Genomic DNA, 20,952 nt, shown 5'->3' with positions numbered 1-20,952 from the left:
CAGTGACATGTTTATGTGCTCAGTCCCTGCTAGGACTAAAGTGTACTAATGACATTGACATGTTTATGTGCTCAGTCCCTGCTAGAACTAAAGTGTACTAATGACAGTGACATGTTTATGTGCTCAGTCCCTGCTAGGACTAAAGTGTACTAATGACAGTAACATGTTTATGTGCTCAGTCCCTGCTAGGACTAAAGTGTACTAATGACAGTGGCATGTTTATATGCTCAGTCCCTTCTAGGACAAAAGTGTACTAATGACAGTAACATGTTTATGTGCTCAGTCCCTGCTAGGACTAAAGTGTACTAATGACAGTGGCATGTTTATGTGCTCAGTACCTGCTAGGACTAAAGTGTACTAATGACAGTAACATGTTTATGTGCTCAGTACCTGCTAGGACTAAAGTGTACTAATGACAGTGACATGTTTATGTGCTCAGTACCTGCTAGGACTAAAGTGTACTAATGACAGTGACATGTTTATGTGCTCAGTCCCTGCTAGGTCTAAAGTGTACTAATGACAGTGACATGTTTATTGGCTCAGTCCCTGCTAGGGCTAAAGTGTACTAATGACAGTGACATGTTTATGTGCTCAGTCCCTGCTAGAACTAAAGTGTACTAATGACAGACAGTGACATGTTTATGTGCTCAGTCCCTGCTAGGGCTAAAGTCCACTAATGACAGTGACATGTTTATGTGCTCAGTCCCTGCTAGGACTAAAGTGTACTAATGACAGTGACATGTGTATGGGCTTAGTCCCTGCTAGGACTAAAGTGTACTAATGACAGTGACATGTTTATGTGCTCAGTCCCTGCTAGGACTAAAGTGTACTAATGACAGTGACATGTTTATGTGCTCAGTACCTGCTAGGACTAAAGTGTACTAATGACAGTGACATGCTTATGTGCTCAGTACCTGCTAGGACTAAAGTGTACTAATTACAGTGACATGTTTATGTGCTCAGTCCCTGCTAGAACTAAAGTGTACTAATAACAGTGATATGTTTATGTGCTCAGTCCCTGCTAGGACTAAAGTGTACTAATGACAGTGACATATTTATGGGCTCAGTCCCTGCTAGGACTAAAGTGTACTAATGACAGTGACATGTTTATGTGCTCAGTACCTGCTAGGACTAAAGTGTACTAATGACAGCGACATGTTTATAGGTTCAGTCCCTGCTAGGACTAAAGTGTACTAATGACAGTGACATGTTTATAGGCTCAATCCCTGCTAGGACTAAAGTGCACTAATGACAGTGACATGTTTATGTGCTCAGTACCTGCTAAGACTAAAGTGTACTAATGACAGTGACATGTTTATGTGCTCAGTCCCTGCTAGGACTAAAGTGTACTAATGACCGTAACATGTTTATGTGCTCAGTCCCTGCTAGGACTAAAGTGTACTAATGACAGTGACATGTTTATGTGCTCAGTCCCTGCTAGTACTAAAGTGTACTAATGACAGTGACATGTTTATGTGCTCAATCCCTGCTAGGTCTAAATTGTACTAATGACAGTGACATGTTTATGTGCTCAGTCCCTACTAGGACTAAAGTGCACTAATGACAGTGACATGTTTATGGGCTCAGTCTCTGCTAGGATTAACGTGTACTAATGACAGTGACATGTTTATGTGCTCAGCCCCTGCTAGGACTAAAGTGTACTAATGACAGCGACATGTTTATAGGTTCAGTCCCTGCTAGGACTAAAGTGTACTAATGACAGTGACATGTTTATGTGCTCAGTCCCTGCTAGGACTAAAGTGTACTAATGACAGCGACATGTTTATAGGTTCAGTCCCTGCTAGGACTAAAGTGTACTAATGACAGTGACATGTTTATGTGCTCAATCCCTGCTAGGACTAAAGTGTACTAATGACAGTGACATGTTTATGTGCTCAGTACCTGCTAGGATTAAAGTGTACTAATAACAGTGACATCCCACTGTAAAGGGACTTTAAACAGCCAATCAAGATGCTAGTCCCTCAACTTGCAAGGGAATGCGCATCAGCAATATGCAAGCACAGTCAATTTATTTCCCTTCTCAGTTTAATCCATTGCACCTTATGACATATTTACTATGTCGCAGTGACATGTTTATGTGCTCAGTACCTGCTAGGACTAAAGTGTACTAATGACAGTGACATGTTTATGTGCTCAGTCCCTGCTAGGACTAAAGTGTACTAATGACAGTGACATATTTATGGGCTCAGTCCCTGCTAGGACTAAAGTGTACTAATGACAGTGACATGTTTATGTGCTCAGTACCTGCTAGGACTAAAGTGTACTAATGACAGCGACATGTTTATAGGTTCAGTCCCTGCTAGGACTAAAGTGTACTAATGACAGTGACATGTTTATAGGCTCAATCCCTGCTAGGACTAAAGTGCACTAATGACAGTGACATGTTTATGTGCTCAGTACCTGCTAAGACTAAAGTGTACTAATGACAGTGACATGTTTATGTGCTCAGTCCCTGCTAGGACTAAAGTGTACTAATGACCGTAACATGTTTATGTGCTCAGTCCCTGCTAGGACTAAAGTGTACTAATGACAGTGACATGTTTATGTGCTCAGTCCCTGCTAGTACTAAAGTGTACTAATGACAGTGACATGTTTATGTGCTCAATCCCTGCTAGGTCTAAATTGTACTAATGACAGTGACATGTTTATGTGCTCAGTCCCTACTAGGACTAAAGTGCACTAATGACAGTGACATGTTTATGGGCTCAGTCTCTGCTAGGATTAACGTGTACTAATGACAGTGACATGTTTATGTGCTCAGCCCCTGCTAGGACTAAAGTGTACTAATGACAGCAACATGTTTATAGGTTCAGTCCCTGCTAGGACTAAAGTGTACTAATGACAGTGACATGTTTATGTGCTCAGTCCCTGCTAGGACTAAAGTGTACTAATGACAGCGACATGTTTATAGGTTCAGTCCCTGCTAGGACTAAAGTGTACTAATGACAGTGACATGTTTATGTGCTCAATCCCTGCTAGGACTAAAGTGTACTAATGACAGTGACATGTTTATGTGCTCAGTACCTGCTAGGATTAAAGTGTACTAATAACAGTGACATCCCACTGTAAAGGGACTTTAAACAGCCAATCAAGATGCTAGTCCCTCAACTTGCAAGGGAATGCGCATCAGCAATATGCAAGCACAGTCAATTTATTTCCCTTCTCAGTTTAATCCATTGCACCTTATGACATATTTACTATGTCGCAGTGACATGTTTATGTGCTCAGTACCTGCTAGGACTAAAGTGTACTAATGACAGTGACATGTTTATGTGCTCAGTCCCTGCTAGGACTAAAGTGTACTAATGACATTGACATGTTTATGTGCTCAGTCCCTGCTAGAACTAAAGTGTACTAATGACAGTGACATGTTTATGTGCTCAGTCCCTGCTAGGACTAAAGTGTACTAATGACAGTAACATGTTTATGTGCTCAGTCCCTGCTAGGACTAAAGTGTACTAATGACAGTGGCATGTTTATATGCTCAGTCCCTTCTAGGACAAAAGTGTACTAATGACAGTAACATGTTTATGTGCTCAGTCCCTGCTAGGACTAAAGTGTACTAATGACAGTGGCATGTTTATGTGCTCAGTACCTGCTAGGACTAAAGTGTACTAATGACAGTAACATGTTTATGTGCTCAGTACCTGCTAGGACTAAAGTGTACTAATTACAGTGACATGTTTATGTGCTCAGTCCCTGCTAGAACTAAAGTGTACTAATGACAGTGACATGTTTATGTGCTCAGTCCCTGCTAGGACTAAAGTGTACTAATGACAGTAACATGTTTATGTGCTCAGTACCTGCTAGGACTAAAGTGTACTAATGACAGTGACATTATTATAGGCTCAGTCCCTGCTAGGACTAAAGTGTACTAATGACAGTGACATGTTTATGTGCTCAGTCCCTGCTAGGACTAAAGTGTACTAATGACAGTGACATGTTTATGGGTTCAGTCCCTGCTAGGACTAAAGTGTACTAATGACAGTGACATGTTTATGTGCTCAGTACCTGCTAGGACTAAAGTGTACTAATGACAGCGACATGTTTATAGGTTCAGTCCCTGCTAGGACTAAAGTGTACTAATAACAGTGACATGTTTATAGGCTCAATCCCTGCTAGGACTAAAGTGCACTAATGACAGTGACATGTTTATGTGCTCAGTACCTGCTAAGACTAAAGTGTACTAATGACAGTGACATGTTTATGTGCTCAGTCCCTGCTAGGACTAAAGTGTACTAATGACCGTAACATGTTTATGTGCTCAGTCCCTGCTAGGACTAAAGTGTACTAATGACAGTGACATGTTTATGTGCTCAGTCCCTGCTAGTACTAAAGTGTACTAATGACAGTGACATGTTTATGGGCTCACTCCCTGCTAGGACTAAAGTGTACTAATGACAGTGACATGTTTATGTGCTCAATCCCTGCTAGGTCTAAATTGTACTAATGACAGTGACATGTTTATGTGCTCAGTCCCTACTAGGACTAAAGTGCACTAATGACAGTGACATGTTTATGGGCTCAGTCTCTGCTAGGACTAACGTATACTAATGACAGCGACATGTTTATAGGTTCAGTCCCTGCTAGGATTAAAGTGTACTAATGACAGTAACATGTTTATGTGCTCAGTCCCTGCTAGGACTAAAGTGTACTAATGACAGTGACATGTTAATGGGCTCAGCCCCTGCAAGGACTAAAGTGTACTAATGATAGTGACATGTTTATGGGCACAGTCCCTGCTAGGACTAAAGTGTACTAATGACAGTGACATGTTCATAGGCTCAGTCTCTGCTAGGACTAAAGTGTACTAATGACAATGACATGTTTATAGGCTTAGTCTCTGCTAGGACTAAAGTGTACTAATGACAGTGACATTGTTATGTGCTCAGTCACTGCTAGGACTAAAGTGTACTAATGACAGTGACATGTTTATGTGCTCAGTCCCTGCTAAGACCAAAGTGTACTAATGACAATAAATATGGTGGTGACGGCTGCTTTAAAATGTCAGATGTGGGGGGCGTGTACTATGAGTCTCCTGTGATCCCTATACAGAATTCTTGTTTTGCAAGTTGTGTTTTATCTTTCACAGATGGAGACAATAGTTCTCTGTTTTATTGGTCAGAGCCAGCAGTCAGAGCACGGGACAGATGTGTGCTTGGCGTGTCTTGCACAGCAGGATGGTGTGGGTGGTTTTTGGAAGGTACTAATAACCCCCCTCAGAGCTTTTGGCTTTGTGTCACTAAGCATTGCCTGTTTTTGTTTTGCAGACAAGAGTATCTCAAGGAAAATATGCCTGGATCATTTTGAGTATAAGATCAGTTAAGGAGAAGCAAATATGTTTTTATTCTTATATTTAAATCTATTTGCACTGAATTATCACCTATTATGATCCTATTATGGCATCTACTAAGTAAAATCCATCGTGAATATTCACTACCATGTATGTATTAAACATATAAGCTAGCTCTACCAATCATTAGCCCCATAACGACCAGCAACGTACCCTGTACCCTGTGGTCTTTCAATGGGGCTTGTTTTTTTTTATAGCGCGGTGAGACTGTGCTATTTCAGGAGGCCTGCAGGAGGGAGGGAGATCATAATAGCATGGTCTTGTCGCTGGTTTTAGATTGGAAAAGGTTTGGATTTTAGCATAGTTAAGATTTTGGTATATTTGCATCTTTAAAATGGAACAGATTGGAGAAGGGATGGGACCAAGTCTAAACAATAAGTGACATTTAGGCCATATTTACATGTCATAACACAGCTTATATATGCAACGTAAAGGTAGTTTTATATCATTTTTAATACATTTGTATACATATTACAATCAGAAAGATAGTACAGTACTGTAATCAGCAAGGTAAAAGTCTGGATTTCTGAATTTTGGTCTCTGACTCTTCATGGTGGTAAGAGTCCACAATCCATTACTCCTGGTTATTACTCTCCCTACCACTAGGAGGAAGCAACGATTCCAAAACTCCAAGAGCTCTATATAACCCCTCCCACCTCTACTGTAGTTAGTCTGAAGTATAGCCAAGTAAAAAGATAGGAAAAGAGATAAAGAGAAAAAAATATAGGAGCCAGGGAAAAAGATGTGCCATAACATAAAAAACATGGTCTCATGGACTCTTACCACCATGAAAGAAATTAATTAATCAGGTAAGCATAAAATAGGTTTTATTTCATAAAGGTGGTAAGAGCCCAGGACCTATTACTCCTGGGAACCAATAACAAAACTGTGGAGAGTCCACAAGTAATAAAAGATAAGGAAAATAAATCCACAAACCTAACAAGAAATTACATATATTTTTTCATTATTTTCCATACACATAAAAACAACCAACAGGCAAAATTGCGAATGATATCCAAAATAGCATCTCCAATAAAGGAATTAGCACATTTAAGCAACCCCAAAAGGTTAAGAAAATCTACACTATCAGAATCCTCAGAAATCTTATCAGAAAGACTACCCAACCAAATGGAAGCAGCAGCAGAAACATCAACAATAGCAATAGCAGATCTGAAAAGATAACCTGCCCACAGAAAAGCCCTTCTATGAAAGGATTCAAGTTTTCTATCCAAAGGGTTTTTAAAAGAAGTGCTAGCCTTTAGAGGGATAGTAGTATGTTTAGCCAAAGTAGAAATGGCACCATCCATATTAGGAACAGTTTCCCAAAGTTCAATATTAGAAGCAGGAAGAGGATACATTATTTTAAACCTTGCAGAAGGATTAAATTAATTACCAGGTTTAGACCATTCTTTAGAAATAATCCCAGCCACAGCATTAGCCAATGGAAAAACCTCATAAAAATCCTTAGCAGGTTTATAATAAGAATCTAAACCAATGGTAGAATGGTCTTTAGTGACAAAAACTTTGTTAATTTCTAAAGTAAGCGAAACCTCCCTTAATAAAGAATGAATGTGATCAATCTTAAACAAAAAGGAGGAAGAAGCAGGCTCTGATTTAAAGACAGGCCCTTATCATCAGACAAAAACACCCTCAGAAGCCTCCTGAGACACAGGAATATTGCTACTAGTAAAAGGCATATCTTGTACTCTTCATTTATGTTTACTTCAAGGTGAAATGACTGCCAACATTTCACACACTGTAGCTTTAATACATTTCTTAATGCCAGGAGCAATTAGAACCAGACCTTTCTGTAATGAACAAACAGAAGGAGCAATAATACCTTTGGAAGCAAGTGCAGCATTAGATTGTTCTAAATGCTGCAAAACTTTAAGGCAGGACTCACAAGTTTGAAGGAGAGGAAACATCAGCCTCCTTACAATAAACACACTTAATATAAGTAGAAAGGTGTTCAGAAATATCAGCTTCCAAAGGAGGATTAGGGACAGATTCAGAAGATTCTATAGTGAACAAACACTTAAATAGTAACCCCAAAAAACAAATGAGCTCTAAGGGAATGAGTATACAATACCCCCTCTCCTGGGATCACAGCTATAGCTGGAAGCACCCAAACAAATGCCAATTTAAAATGTAAAAACAAGTGTGCGCACCTACCCTTTCACCCTCATGCCCGCCAGTATAAAGTCCCTTATATATGGGGTGCAAACAAATCTAATCCTAGGCTATATATAATGACTATTTAATAATGACATGTATTTTAGGCTTTAAAATGAGTGCTAACATTAAATAAAAAACACTTACCTTAAACACTCTCCTACTATGCATAATAGCAAGAAAAAACAATCCTGTACTGAAAACATATCAGTAGAGGATATACTAAAGGAGTTAACTGTAGACACAATAGGAGGAGGCAAACCTCCTTAGTTGAGGTAGAATCAGATTTCTGTTCCTTATTCTGACGAAAGGAACAAAAACGATTAGAAACTTTAAATGTACCCTTAGTTTTCTTATCCCGGGGAAGAAAGGCTCCCTTCCCACCAGTAACAGTGGAGATAATGAAATCTAAATCAGCCCCAAACAATTTCTTCCCTTGAAAAGAAATGGACAAAAGCTTAGATTTAGAAACCACATCAGCAGACCATGGTTTTAACCATAAAGCCATCTTGAAAGAACAGACATACTCTTAGCATTAATCCAAATGATGTCTGTTATAGCATCACCAATAATGGAATTAGCACATTTAAGCAACCCAAAAGGTTTTAAAAAATCTTCACTGTCAGAATCATCAGAAATATGTTCAGAGAGACTATCTAACCAAATGGAAGCAGCAGTAGAAACATCAGCAATAAGTAGCTGGCCTGAAAAGATAACCTGCCGGCAAACAGGTCCTTCTATGAAAGGATAATAATTCCCTATACAAATGGTCTTTAAAAGAAGTACAGTCTTCTAAAGAAATAGTAGTATGTTTGACTAACGTAGAAATGGCGCCATCTTACCTTCTGGAAAAACTCCCAAAGCTCAATATTAGAGACTGGAAGAGGATACATTTTCTTAAACCTTAGAGAAGAATCTTTTGCAGGTTTATAATAAGAATCTAAACAATTAGTAGACCCCTCTTCAGAAACAGGAGCTTCCTTTATTTCTAAAGTAAGCAAAACCTCCTTTAATAAAGAAAGATTGTGCTCAATCTTAAATAAATAAATGAATAAATAAGAGGAAAAGCAGACTCATGATCAGAAGCAGGTCCCTGATCATTAGAAAAAAACCTCACCCTCAGAGGCCTCATTAGCCTCATGAGATATAAGTATATTACAATTAGTAGAAGGCATATCTTGACCGTTTACACTTATTTGAAGGTGGAAACCTTTATAAATTCCTTTATGCCAGGGGCAATGTGAGTTGAACCTCGCTGTAAAGAACAAACAGAAAGAGCAATAATACATTTGTAAGCAAGTGCAGCATTAGATAAAATACAGAGGGGAAAACAGCTCCTTATGCAGGGGAAAGGAAAATCTGACCTGACCCAATGCTATATATATTAATGTATATATAAATCTGCCATATGTTGGTTAACATAGTGTTAAATAAGAAAAACAAATATTACTTACCCATAACACTCTCCCAATATTAACATTAAATCAGTCCTGTCCGGAAAACATATCAGTAGAGGATATAATATAGGAGTAATCTATAGGAGGCAAAAGACAAGTCCCTGCAACATCGGTGGGAGGAAAGGGACTTAAATTTTCATGGAACAGAAAAAAAGGAAATTTATGCTTACCTGATAAATTTATTTCTTTTACGATATGACGAGTCCACGAATTTAATCTTTACTTATGGGATTACGCCTCCTGGTCAGCAGGAGGAGGCAAAGAGCACCACAGCAGAGCTGTATATATAGTTCCTCCCTTCCCGACCACTCCAATCATTCGACCGAAGTTAGGAAGAGAAAGGAAAAGCCAAAGGTGCAGAGGCGACTGAAGTTTAACAAAAAATAAATAAATACCTGTCTTAGAAATAACAGGGTGGGCCCTGGACTCGTCATATCGTAAAAGAAATAAATTAATCAGGTAAGCATAAATTTCCTTTTCTTTTACAAGATATGACGAGTCCACGAATTTCATCCTTACTTATGGGATACAATACCAAAGCTATAGGACACGGATGAAAGGTAGGGAAAAGACAGGAACCTCCGAAAGACCTCCGAATTCAGTTCCCATTCCCCCGGATGAAACGTCAGTCTGCTCAAAAAATCCGCTTCCCAGTTGTTCACTCCTGCGATGTAGATTGCTGACAGATAACAAGAGTGAGCCTCCGCCAACCGAATTATCTTGGATACTTCTGTCATCACTAAGGAATTCCTTGTTCCTCCCTGATGATTGATGTAAGCCACAGTCGTGATGTTGTCCGACTGAAAACGGATGAATTTGGCCGAAGCCAACTAAGGCCAAGCCTGAAGCGCATTGAATATTGCTCTCAATTCCAGAATATTGATTGGAAGTAGAGACTCCGACCGAGTCCACACACCCTGAGCCTTCAGGGAATTCCAGACTGCACCCCAACCTAGTAGACTGGCGTCCGTTGTCACTATCACCCATGAGGGTCTGCGGAAGCACGTCCCTTGGGACAGATGATCCGGCGACAACCACCAAAGAAGAGAGTCTCTTGTCTCCTGATCCAGATCTATCTGAGGAGACAAATTTGCATAATCTCCATTCCACTGCCTGAGCATGCTCAGTTGTAGCGGTCTGAGATGAAAACGAGCAAACGGAATGATGTCCATTGCCGCCACTATCAATCCAATTACCTCCATGCACTGAGCCACTGATGGCCGAGGATTGGACCGAAGGGCTCGGCATGTATTCAGAATCTTTAACTTTCTGACTTTCGTCAAGAAAATTTTCATGGATATAGAATCTATTAGAGTTCCCAGGAAAGGAACCCTTTCCTGTGGAATTAGTGAACTCTTTTCTAGATTCACCTTCCACCCGGGAATACTTAGAAAGGACAGAACCATGTCTGTATGAGATTTTGTCAGTTGATAAGACGACGCCTGGATCAGAATATCGTCCAGATAAGGCGCCACTGCAATGTCCCGTGGTCTGAGAACCGCCAGTAGAGACCCTAGAACCTTCGTGAAGATCCTGGGTGCTGTGGCCAGCCCGAAAGGAAGAGCCACGAACTAAAAATGTTTGTCCAGGAAGGCAAACCTTAGAAACTGGTGATGATCTTTGTGGATAGGAATATGAAGATATGCATCCTTTAAATCCCCGGTAGTCATATATTGACCCTCCAGGATCAATGGAAGTATTGTCCGAATAGTCTCCATCTTGAAGGATGGAACTTACCACAAAAAGATTTGAGTAAAACCCCTGCCCCTGTTCCTGTATTGGAACGGGACGAATTACTCCCATAGTGGAGACGCCTCTCTTTTTATCTGCATCTACAGACAATCGTGAAAGAAGAAACCTCCCCCTTGGGAGGGAATTTTTGAACTCCAGTTGATACCCTTGGGACACGATTTCCAGTGTTCAGGGATCCTGAACGTCTCTTATCCAAGCCTGGACAACGAGAGAAAGTCTGCCCCCTACTAGATCCTGTCCCTGATCGGGGGCCGACCCTTCCTGCCGACTTTGTAGCAGTAGCAGGTTGCTAGGATTGTCGACCCTTGTACCAAAACTGGTTGGGTCTCCAAGCGGACTTTTTCGAAAGGAACGAAAATTACTCTGTCACCCCCTCTGTTCAGATTCCTTATTCTGAGGGAGGGAATGACCTTATCCTCCTGTGAGGTCAGAAATAATCTCCTTCAAGTCAGGCCCGAACAGGGTCCTCCCCTTGTAAGGAATAGTCAAAGGCGTAGATTTAGCTGACACATCTGCAGATCAAAAACACTGCAAGCTAAAATGGAAAATCCCGAACTCTTAGCCGCCGACCTGGTAACTGCAAGAAAATATCAGAAATTTTATAACTGAAACAGCTAAGTTAAGAGTTGTAATAATTGTGTGCTGCTGTTCCATCCTGAGTCACCAAAGAACAGCAATAAGGTCCTAATAAAAAGGACCCTTACTGTCCCCTGAACTGTTAGAACTGAAAGTATTTACTTTATTGAACAAAAGCAAATAACAGTCGCGTGCAATAGTGCATCACAAGCTTCAGAAATATATACGCAAAGTTGGATACCTGCCAATTCTAGGATGTAGGCAAGGCGCCATTAAAAAGGACACCCACTGAGTAGAAAAAAAAATAAAAAATAAAAATCTTAGATTAACAAAAGTTTATTTCAATAAAGGGTTTAAAAGGAAACTAGATTTTCACATAGGAAGCGATACTGTTTCTTTAATAAAATACATATGTCTGTATTGGGTAATTGTAAAGCGCAGCAAACCACCCGCAAGGGTCTCAAGGCGCTTCTCATGTTATCTCTGAAAAGCAACCCTATTCCTGAGTGTGGTTGTGTCATCCACATCACAAAGGATGAATAAACACATAAACAGTTGAAATACCGTTGCAAACTGAATGTAGAAAAAAGTTACTTCCCCTTTAAATCTTAGAGCAACTTATTATGCTGGACACTAGTAGAAAGTGTGGCTTGGAGTGACCAGCATCACCAGATTCTTACAGTCAGAGCTTTAGAGGAAGAATATAGAAAAAACAGTACTGTTTCTTTAATTCTATTAGACGTAATTGTAGAAAAACCAGCGAGACTGGTTTATGTAATAAAGAAAAACAGATAAAAAACAGTGTACTGTTCTCTAAATATTAAAAAAACACTGTGTGAGCATTGTGTGCTACTGAAACCCTCTGAGCTGAACGAGTCCAAGACAGTTTAACAATTAGAGACTATGAACAACGTCTTTACACACAATGTATCTCTAGTACTGATCAAGATATATCTGAGAGAAACGCTCTACCCTCCGGTTACATAATGGAGGTAGGGAGCGCATGTACGTATATCTCCGCCCCTGGTGGGCGTGACAACTATCCACTCCCGGTCGCTATTATTATTATACTTAACGACCGGGAGCAATAACAAGCCGCTTGGGTCATGGCAAGCATTGAGAACACTGTGAGACATGAGGCTCCCGAGACTGATCAACAGCCGGAGAGAACAAAATTGTGCAGCGCACAATAAAATGACCTCCACAAGGCGCCGCCCATCGTGGGTGTAATATCATTCAGTTCCCGGTCGTTTTTTACTAACTACGCCACAGTGAACTGTATGCGGCATCCTACACTTGGGGTTAATCTTAGTTACCGTTTTCATCTGAATAAAACATAACCTCTCACTCCCCACTGAAAATAAATCACCCCCTGAACCCCTCGGTTGCTTAAGAGGAGAGTTAGTGGAGCCGTCAGAGCAGGGGAACAAGTTTGGCTGCTGATAGGGTTGCCACCTCAGCCATGTTTTCTTAGATACTTATGAGTTACACATGCTGATGGGTGTGCAGGGAGGAACATGTATTGTGTTTCTGGACAGCACTATTTATATTCCTCCCTGCACACCCTGCAGCATGTGTAACTTATAAGTGTTCTGTATTTTAAGGGATGGGTGGCAACCCTAGCTGCTGCTATCTTTCTTTAACACAGTTCAGCCCAATGGAGTATAAACGTTCTCACCCATAACATTACAATAAACCTAATAATAAAGGACGCAGCTGTCAGCATTTACACAATACCAGGCTGCCCCACATCGTCCTCTAGCACTCTGCTAAGGAAGTACGTTATGAAGGTCTCTCCTTTAAAATATAGGAGATCTTACCAAATAAGTAAAGTGCTCCACTTCTCTGCGATCTATGTCAGTGATCCAGAATAAAAAAGTCAGCACTTACCTCAAATGCTGTGCGACAGCATGGCATCCATCAGGGTTCCAGAGGTCCTCTCCCTCCCATAGCCCTGTGGAATAAGATCAGCCTGAGTTAAAAGTGCTCAGGCTATCTGTATTTAGGGCAGCAACATGTATAGGAGGTGCAGTGAGAATTATGTCCCACCAGTTCCTATTGCCTGAAAGCCACCAGATGCTTCTCTTTTAGTATATATATATATAAAATAATAACATCTTGATTGAAGAAAATAAACTAACACCTCACTTTGCCAGCTCCTAACTTACTAACACAGGCAAAGAGAATGACTGGGGTGGGAGGGAAGGGAGGAGCTAAATATACAGCTCTGCTGTGGTGCTCTTTGCCTCCTCCTGCTGACCAGGAGGCGTAATCCCATAAGTAATGATGAAATCTATGGACTCGTCATATCTTGTAAAAGAAATAAGACACACCCTGCACTCCTTAAACGTCCCTCTGGCAAGCACTGTATTCTGAGGGGAAAGGTGCCTCATCTTAGTTTGAGAACCCCTCTTAGCGAAGAAATCATCTGCACATCCTCATTCCTTACTTTCCTCCAGCAGAGGCAAAGATAAGACTAACTACCATAGAGGTAGGAGGGGTTATATAGAGCACTTTGGGTTTGGGAATCTTTGCTTACTCCTAGTGGCTGGGAGAGTAATTCCCAGGAGTAATGGATTGTGGACTCTTACCACCTTTAAGAAAGAAAACACATTGTGGTAATTCACCCTCATATATTGAACCAACAAACCATTGTGGATCCGTTCCAAACTATACGCACTGAGATAACTGATTTGTGATAACTTAGAACTTGAAATGGTGGATCGGAAGCCAAAAGAATGTTGACAAACAGGATTGGAAAGATTGGAATAGACCCCATTGTTTGTAACAATTTAGAATAGAAGTAAAATGAAAACTTTTATAATTATACACTTTTTCTGAATCATAAAGTTTAATGTTGACATCTGAGGTCTCCTATAGAATGTAGAACTGTTTGTGATCATTCACTGCCATTTATTAAACCAAAAACACATTGTGGTCATTCACCCTCATCTATTGAACCAACAAACCATTGTGGTCAGACTCATTCAGAATTATCTATTGAACCAACAAATTGTAACCATTAGCTGCTTTGATGAATTTATAACCCATTATAATCATTCACTATTGTCTATTTACATATAATCCATCATGGCAATTCACTGTTATCTAAAGAACCTCAAACCCTTCATCGTCTTTCACTTCCATGGCTCATCATGGCCATTCCCTGCAGCTACTGAACCTAAAACACGTCATGGTAATCTATTGGTTCACTGACATCTACTGGTCCTATAACCCATTAGGGCCATTCATTGTCATCTAATGAGCCTACAGCACAACACAGTCATTCACTATCATCTACCAAACTTAAAGTCCATCAGTCATTCACTGTTGTCTAGTTAACCTACAAACTATCTACTGTCATCTATTGAAATTAAACCCATAAAGGTTATTAACTGCCCTCTATTGAGCCTACAACTAATCACAGGTATTCAGTGCAATCAATGAACTTACATCCAAATGTAGCCATTTACTGCCATCTTCTAATCCTAAAACCAATAATGTCATTCCCACAACCCATTGTGGCCATTCATTGTTATCTACTGAACATACAACCAAGTGGCGCCAGTCATCTACTTAGTCGGCAACCCATTGTAACCATTCATACTATCCACTCAACTTTTCTTCTAGTTATCATGGATATTTTTAGGGTTTATAGTTTCCCAGGTTAGGTTGAAAAATATTTGTTTCCCTTAAAATCATTGTTATTATCAATACTAGGAATAATATTAGTTAAAATGTAATTCGCCAAATTTGCTACTACTAAATTCACCTCCAAAATGTACATGTCACTGTGGAAATGCATGTGTCAGACAAACATCAATAATCCCTTAACCTACAATATGTATGTATATACACATACATACATACATACATTACACACACACAAACATACATAGTATATGTGGAGATAAGATACATACCTTGGTACCCAGGGCATGGCGTGCAGTCATGGACCCCCCATGCTACTCCAGACCCCCGGCAACAGATATCTTGAGTCCTCAGTCCGGGAAGAGGCATGGCACACTATAAAGCAAAAAAAAAAAAATCACACTCAAAAAGAAAAAAAAATTTGAATGAATTATATGGGAAAGCAGATGTGCTGGCGGCTGGGTGGAATTATGAGATAAATTGGGCTTAGTGTCTAATAGACACAAATTCCTTTCCTTTGGGATGTAATAAGACTGGTGTCATTTAACCAACACATTTTAAAAGTATCCCCACAGGTCTTGTTCTGTTGTCACATGGAGAACCTGGATCACTCTGGGAGGGATACGTTCTTTGATGAGATGTGTTTTGCTCAGTTCCCATGAGATGATGCTGTCATCTCTTGGAAAAGCTAAAATACTAAGTCGTGCAATGATCATAGTTCCTCGCCCTGCTTCTTAAATAGAGATGAGTCACTCATGCACAAAGGAAGCAAGACTGAGCATTAAGTCTAGTATTTCAACCGTCTGTTTAGTAAAATATACAAAAAACACTGGACTTTTCACTGACTAGGTCTGTTCTGAGGTCAGCTAATGGTTGATTAAGGTTGCAGAACTGTGAATGTCATATGAGATCTGATGTGGGCTTATAACTGATGTGTGAGGACTTTCAAGGCCATGGGCCCAATATGGATGTTGGTGCTTGTTCTTATGTTGACACATAACCAACAGGGGCTTCAGGTTATAGGGTCTGATATAAGGTCTGATATTGACATGTAACTGACAGGAGCCTCAGGTAATAGGGCTTAATCTGAAGTATAATCTGGGTATATAAATGAAAGGGGCTTCAGGTAAGGGTCTGATCTGAGGTTGGATGTTTACATATAAATGAAAGAGGCTTCAGGTAAGAGGGTCTGATCTGAGGGCTGATGTTGATAGATAACTAAAAGGGGAATCAGGTGATATGGTCTGATCTGAAGTCTGATGTGGGCATAAAAATGACAGTGTCTTCAGGTAATAGGGTCTGATATGGGCATATAACTGATAGGTTCTTCAGGTAAAAGGGTCTGATCTGGGAATATACCTGATAGGGGCTGAGGTCTGATGTGGGTATATAACGGACAGGGTCTTCAGGTAATGTGATCTTATCTGAGGTCTGATATGGGCATATAAGTGACAGGGGCTGCATGTAATAGGGTCTGATTTGGCAATATAACTGACAGGGGATTCAGGTAACAGGATCTGACCTGAGGTCTGATATAAGCATATAAATGGAGTGAGTGGTTTTCTAGCATTATGGAGACTTCAGGGGCCATGTAGAAGAACTTAGGTTTCATTTGGACATTTATCTGGCACATATGTCTTTGGCAAATAAATATTTATATCTAGAATTTGATATATAAATCAGTGCTTGTACAAGTAGTATTATTTTTAATATGAATATGTTACCACTGAGTATTATGTATGGGTCCTCCACTGGCGTAACCCATATTCCCCCTGCAATCTAACAACTGTGTACCTGACCGTTCTCCAGTCGCCTGAAGCAATATCCAATCCCAGAGTTCTCAGTGTAGCCGTTAATTCTAGAGCTGCTCTGTGCCTGTATCCTGTACAGAGGGGCCCTCCCTGTGTGTTGCAAAGCATTGTGGGAGACATCCCGGTGCCCGTTGACGATTACTTCCCTCTCCCCACGTCCCTCTACACGTTCCACCTGGTGGATGTTCACGGAAGCTTCTGGAGGGTGTTGCACGTGCACGTTCACAATGGAGGATCCTCCTGTTATAAAGGGAGCAATATAGAATAATTCAACAGCTGTATTGAGATGCTTAAACTCTATACAGGCTAGAATAGAAGCCACTGGTCTGCTACTATTAAAGGGACATGAAACCCATTTTTTTTCTCATAATGATTCAGTTAGAGCATAGAATAAAAAAAAAAAATCAACTTTCCAATTTACTTTTATTATCATATTTGCTTAATTCTCTTGGTATCCTTTGTTGAGGGATTAGCAATGCACTACTGGGATCTGTCAGAACACATTGGATTAGCCAATGGCAAGAGTCATATATGTATAGTCACCAATCAGCAGCTAGCACCCAGTAGTGCATTACTGCTCCTGAGCCTACCTAGGTATGTTTATAAACAAAGGATACCAAGAGAAAAAGCAGTTTCACTATTTGAATCATGAAAAAATGTTGGGTTTCATGTTCCTAGTTAGCACATACATAGCATGACTGATATAATGGTCTTTCTGCCAAACTATCTAAAGTGGAACTTTGTGCTTTAAAGCACACGTTCTAATATAATAAATAGTGAATAAGAGAGTGAAAATATTGGGTAGTATTCTCTGTATTAAGAAAGCAGTAAATCATTGTCTGAAAGCAAGTCTGTAAATCAGAGAAAGTGTTAATTATTGCTCTGCAATCTGTGTGTCAGGGAAGGGGTTAATCACTGCTCTGCTGGTCTGTGTACTTAGGAAGGAGTTAATCATTGCTCTGCATGTCTGTGTCAAGAAAGGGTTAATACCCTGAAAGCACGTCTGTAAATCAGGGAAGGGGTTAATCATGGCTTTAAATGTCTGTCAGGAAAGGGTTAATCACGCACTGCAGATCTGCAGATCATTGAAAGGGTCAATGTGTATTAGGGATAAATCTGCTTAGGTAGGGGTTAATCACTTCTCATTATGAGTGTGTATCAGGGAAGAGGTAATTACTGCCGTTCTGTGTAACTGGAAATGGGTTAAACATATCTCTTAAACTGAAAGTAAATTCTCCCCTTAATAAAACAGATCTGGAATGTTAGTGATATTTCCGATGGAGTTTAATTCATCAGATGTAATGAAGATGCGCTGTAACTTACTTATAGATATGAAATTCAAATGCCCCATGCTCCTCCGCCCACTTTCAAACATTTTTCTGTGAGCTAAAAGTTTGAATTGTTGTCCAATCAGAACTCTCCCCATATGGCACTATAATTATAGCTAGAGCACTGATTGGATAACAATTTCAAACCGTTAGCTCACAGAAAATGTTTCTTTTGAAGTGGGAGGCGGAGTGCGGAGTATTTGAATTTTATATCTATATCAAAAAGCAAGTTTTAGCTCAACTTCATTACAACTGATTAATTAAACTCCATCTAAAATATCACTAACATTCAGGATCTGATTTTTAGGGGAAAGTTTACTATCAATTTAAGACGTGTGCATTAGCGAAGGGGTTAATCATTGTCCTGCAGATCTATGTATTAGGGAAGGTGTTAATCATTCTCCTGCAGATCTGTGTATAAGGGAAGGTGTTAATCATTGCCCTGCAGATCTGTGTATTAGAGAATTTGTTAATCATTGTCCTGCAGATCTGTGTACAGTATAAGGGAAGGTGTTAATCTTTGCCCTGCAGATCTGTGTATAAGGGAAGGTGTTAATCATTGTCCTGCAGATCTGTGTATTAGGGAATGGGTTAATCATTGTCCTGCTGATCTGTGTATTAGGGAAGGTGTTAATCATTGTCCTGCAGATCTGTGTATTAGGGAAGGTGTTAATCATTGCCCTGCAGATCTGTGTATAAGGGAAGGTGTTAATCATTGTCCTGCAGATCTGTGTATTAGGGAAGGGGTTAATCATTTTCCTGCAGATCTGTGTATTAGGGAAGGGTTTAACGACCACTTTGCTGGTATGTTTATCAGTAAAGGGGCTAATTACTACTCAGCACATCTGTGTATCAGGAAAGGAGTTAATAACAGTTTTGCAGGTCTGTGTATCACAGAAGTGGTTAATAGCTCTGTGTATTAGGGGAGGAAGTAATTACTCTTATTGAGATCTTTGTTCCAGTGGACGGATTAATCACTGCTCAGCAGGTCTGTACATCATGGATGAGGTTAATCACTGCCCAGCAGTCGTGCATGTGTAGTGAGATATAATATCAAGGAGGTGTTGATCCCTTTGGTCTGAGAGGAGCAAGTTAAAGGGACATGAAACCCAAATTTTGTCTCTCATGATTCAGATAGAGCATACAATTTTAAACAACATTTCAATTTACTTCTATTATCTAATTTGCTTTATTCTTTATATAGCCGGACATATAGCTCAGCATGCTAATGCACTGTGGCTGAGCTCTGTAGCAACCCAAGGGTTGCAGGTTCGATCCCCGGAGAGGTCCACTCAGCCTTTCATCCTTCCGAGGTCGATAAAATGAGCAGCGCCTTGAGACTCTTATGGGTGATTAGCCGCGCTTTACAAGTACCACATACATACATTAGATATCCTTTGTTGAAGAAATAGCAATGCACATGGGTGATCCAATCACACAAGGCATTGTTCTATCGAAAACTCCAAGGAAACGAAGACTCCAAGATGATGTCACTTCCAGTGATTCCATACATCTGATTGGTTGTGCGTCCTGTCACTCACTGAGACATGGACCAATCACATGGGCACTGTAATTGTTTATCTTCCCTATCTATTGTGCCTCCGCCTGCGGGGTAAACCTCATTCCCCAAGGTTCACTTGGGGTGGATGCCAGAGGTTTCGGCGGTGCAACCCCCAGACAGAGGCAAAACCAAACAGTGAAAATAGAAGTCACCGGAAGTGATTTCATCTTGGAGGTTTCGATTTCTTGGAGTTCTCCACAGAACAGGCATCAGTGTGCAGCCACCAATCAGCATCTACTGAAACTGTCTAGATATGCATTTCAGCAAAGGATATCAAGAGAATGAAGCAAATTAGATAATAGAAGTACATTAGAAAGTCATTTAAACTTGCATGCTCTTTCTAATTCATAAAATATTACATTTGGGTTTCATGTCGCTTTAATGAGTGATGTTTATGGAGATACGTAAGCTAAATAATGCAATAAGAAACGTATTGTGGACTGTGAATGCTCATATCTAGATAGGAAGTTTCAGTACTATCATCCTCTCTCCAGCTTGCTCAGAATTAAAGGGACATGAAACCCAACATTTTTATTTCATGATTTAGGTAGAACATGCAATTTTAAACAACTTTCCAATTTACTTCTATTATCAAATTTGCTTCATTCTCTTGGTATCATTTGTTGAAGGAGCAGCAATGCACTACTGGTTTCTAACTGAACACATGGGTGAGCCAATGACAATCAGTATATATATATGCAGCCACCAATCAGCAGCTAGAACCTACGTTCTTTGCTGCTCCTGAGCTTACCTAGATAAACCTTTTCAGCCAAGGATAACAAGAGAATGAAGCAAATTAAATAATAGAAGTAAATTGGAAAGTTGTTTAAAATGGTATCTTCTGTCTAAATCATGAATGTCTAATTATGACTTTGTTGTCCCTTTAACCTGGAACACACAGTTATGTGCATATGGCCTCAGGCTATGTACTAGTTCTTCTCATATGCACAGACGTTTCAGATACACAGTATATGTCTGCACAAGTATCCGTACCATCTTTATCCGGCCGGTGATTGGAAAGAGGCAGCATATAGACAGATTTAGTCATAGAGTTATGTTCGCTGCTATTTCTCGAATGCTGGGCTGACGCCCCATCTCCAGAGGGCACTGGAATCTGGCAGAACTTCCCGGTGAAGCTTGGCGGGCATAGGCATTTGTCTTTCTTTAGGCACACGCCCCCATTCTGGCAAATCATAGGGCAGAGAACTGGCAAGAGACAGAAAGAAAAAAAAAAGGGAACATTATCATTTTCCTGTTGTTTTTCCAGGAA

General features: G+C 40.2%; 1 protein-coding gene across 2 annotated transcripts in view; it reads right to left on the bottom strand.

Annotated features, from left to right (window-relative positions):
* The window catches only part of LTBP4 (latent transforming growth factor beta binding protein 4), a 705,095-nt gene that overhangs the window by 532,636 nt on the left and 151,507 nt on the right, over nt 1-20,952 (bottom strand). For both annotated transcript variants that reach the window (XM_053721790.1, XM_053721791.1), the window contains 3 exons: nt 20,676-20,888; nt 16,777-17,033; nt 15,255-15,357 (listed from right to left, as the gene is read on the bottom strand). In XM_053721790.1, coding sequence (XP_053577765.1) covers nt 15,255-15,357; nt 16,777-17,033; nt 20,676-20,888 — 573 coding nt within the window. The remainder of the gene's footprint in view (nt 1-15,254; nt 15,358-16,776; nt 17,034-20,675; nt 20,889-20,952) is intronic.

The sequence above is a fragment of the Bombina bombina genome, chromosome 7 (assembly GCF_027579735.1).
Source record: "Bombina bombina isolate aBomBom1 chromosome 7, aBomBom1.pri, whole genome shotgun sequence".
Lineage (NCBI taxonomy): Eukaryota > Metazoa > Chordata > Amphibia > Anura > Bombinatoridae > Bombina > Bombina bombina.
The sequence above is the reverse complement of the archived record's forward strand: the minus strand, read 5'-3'. Positions and strand labels throughout refer to the sequence as shown.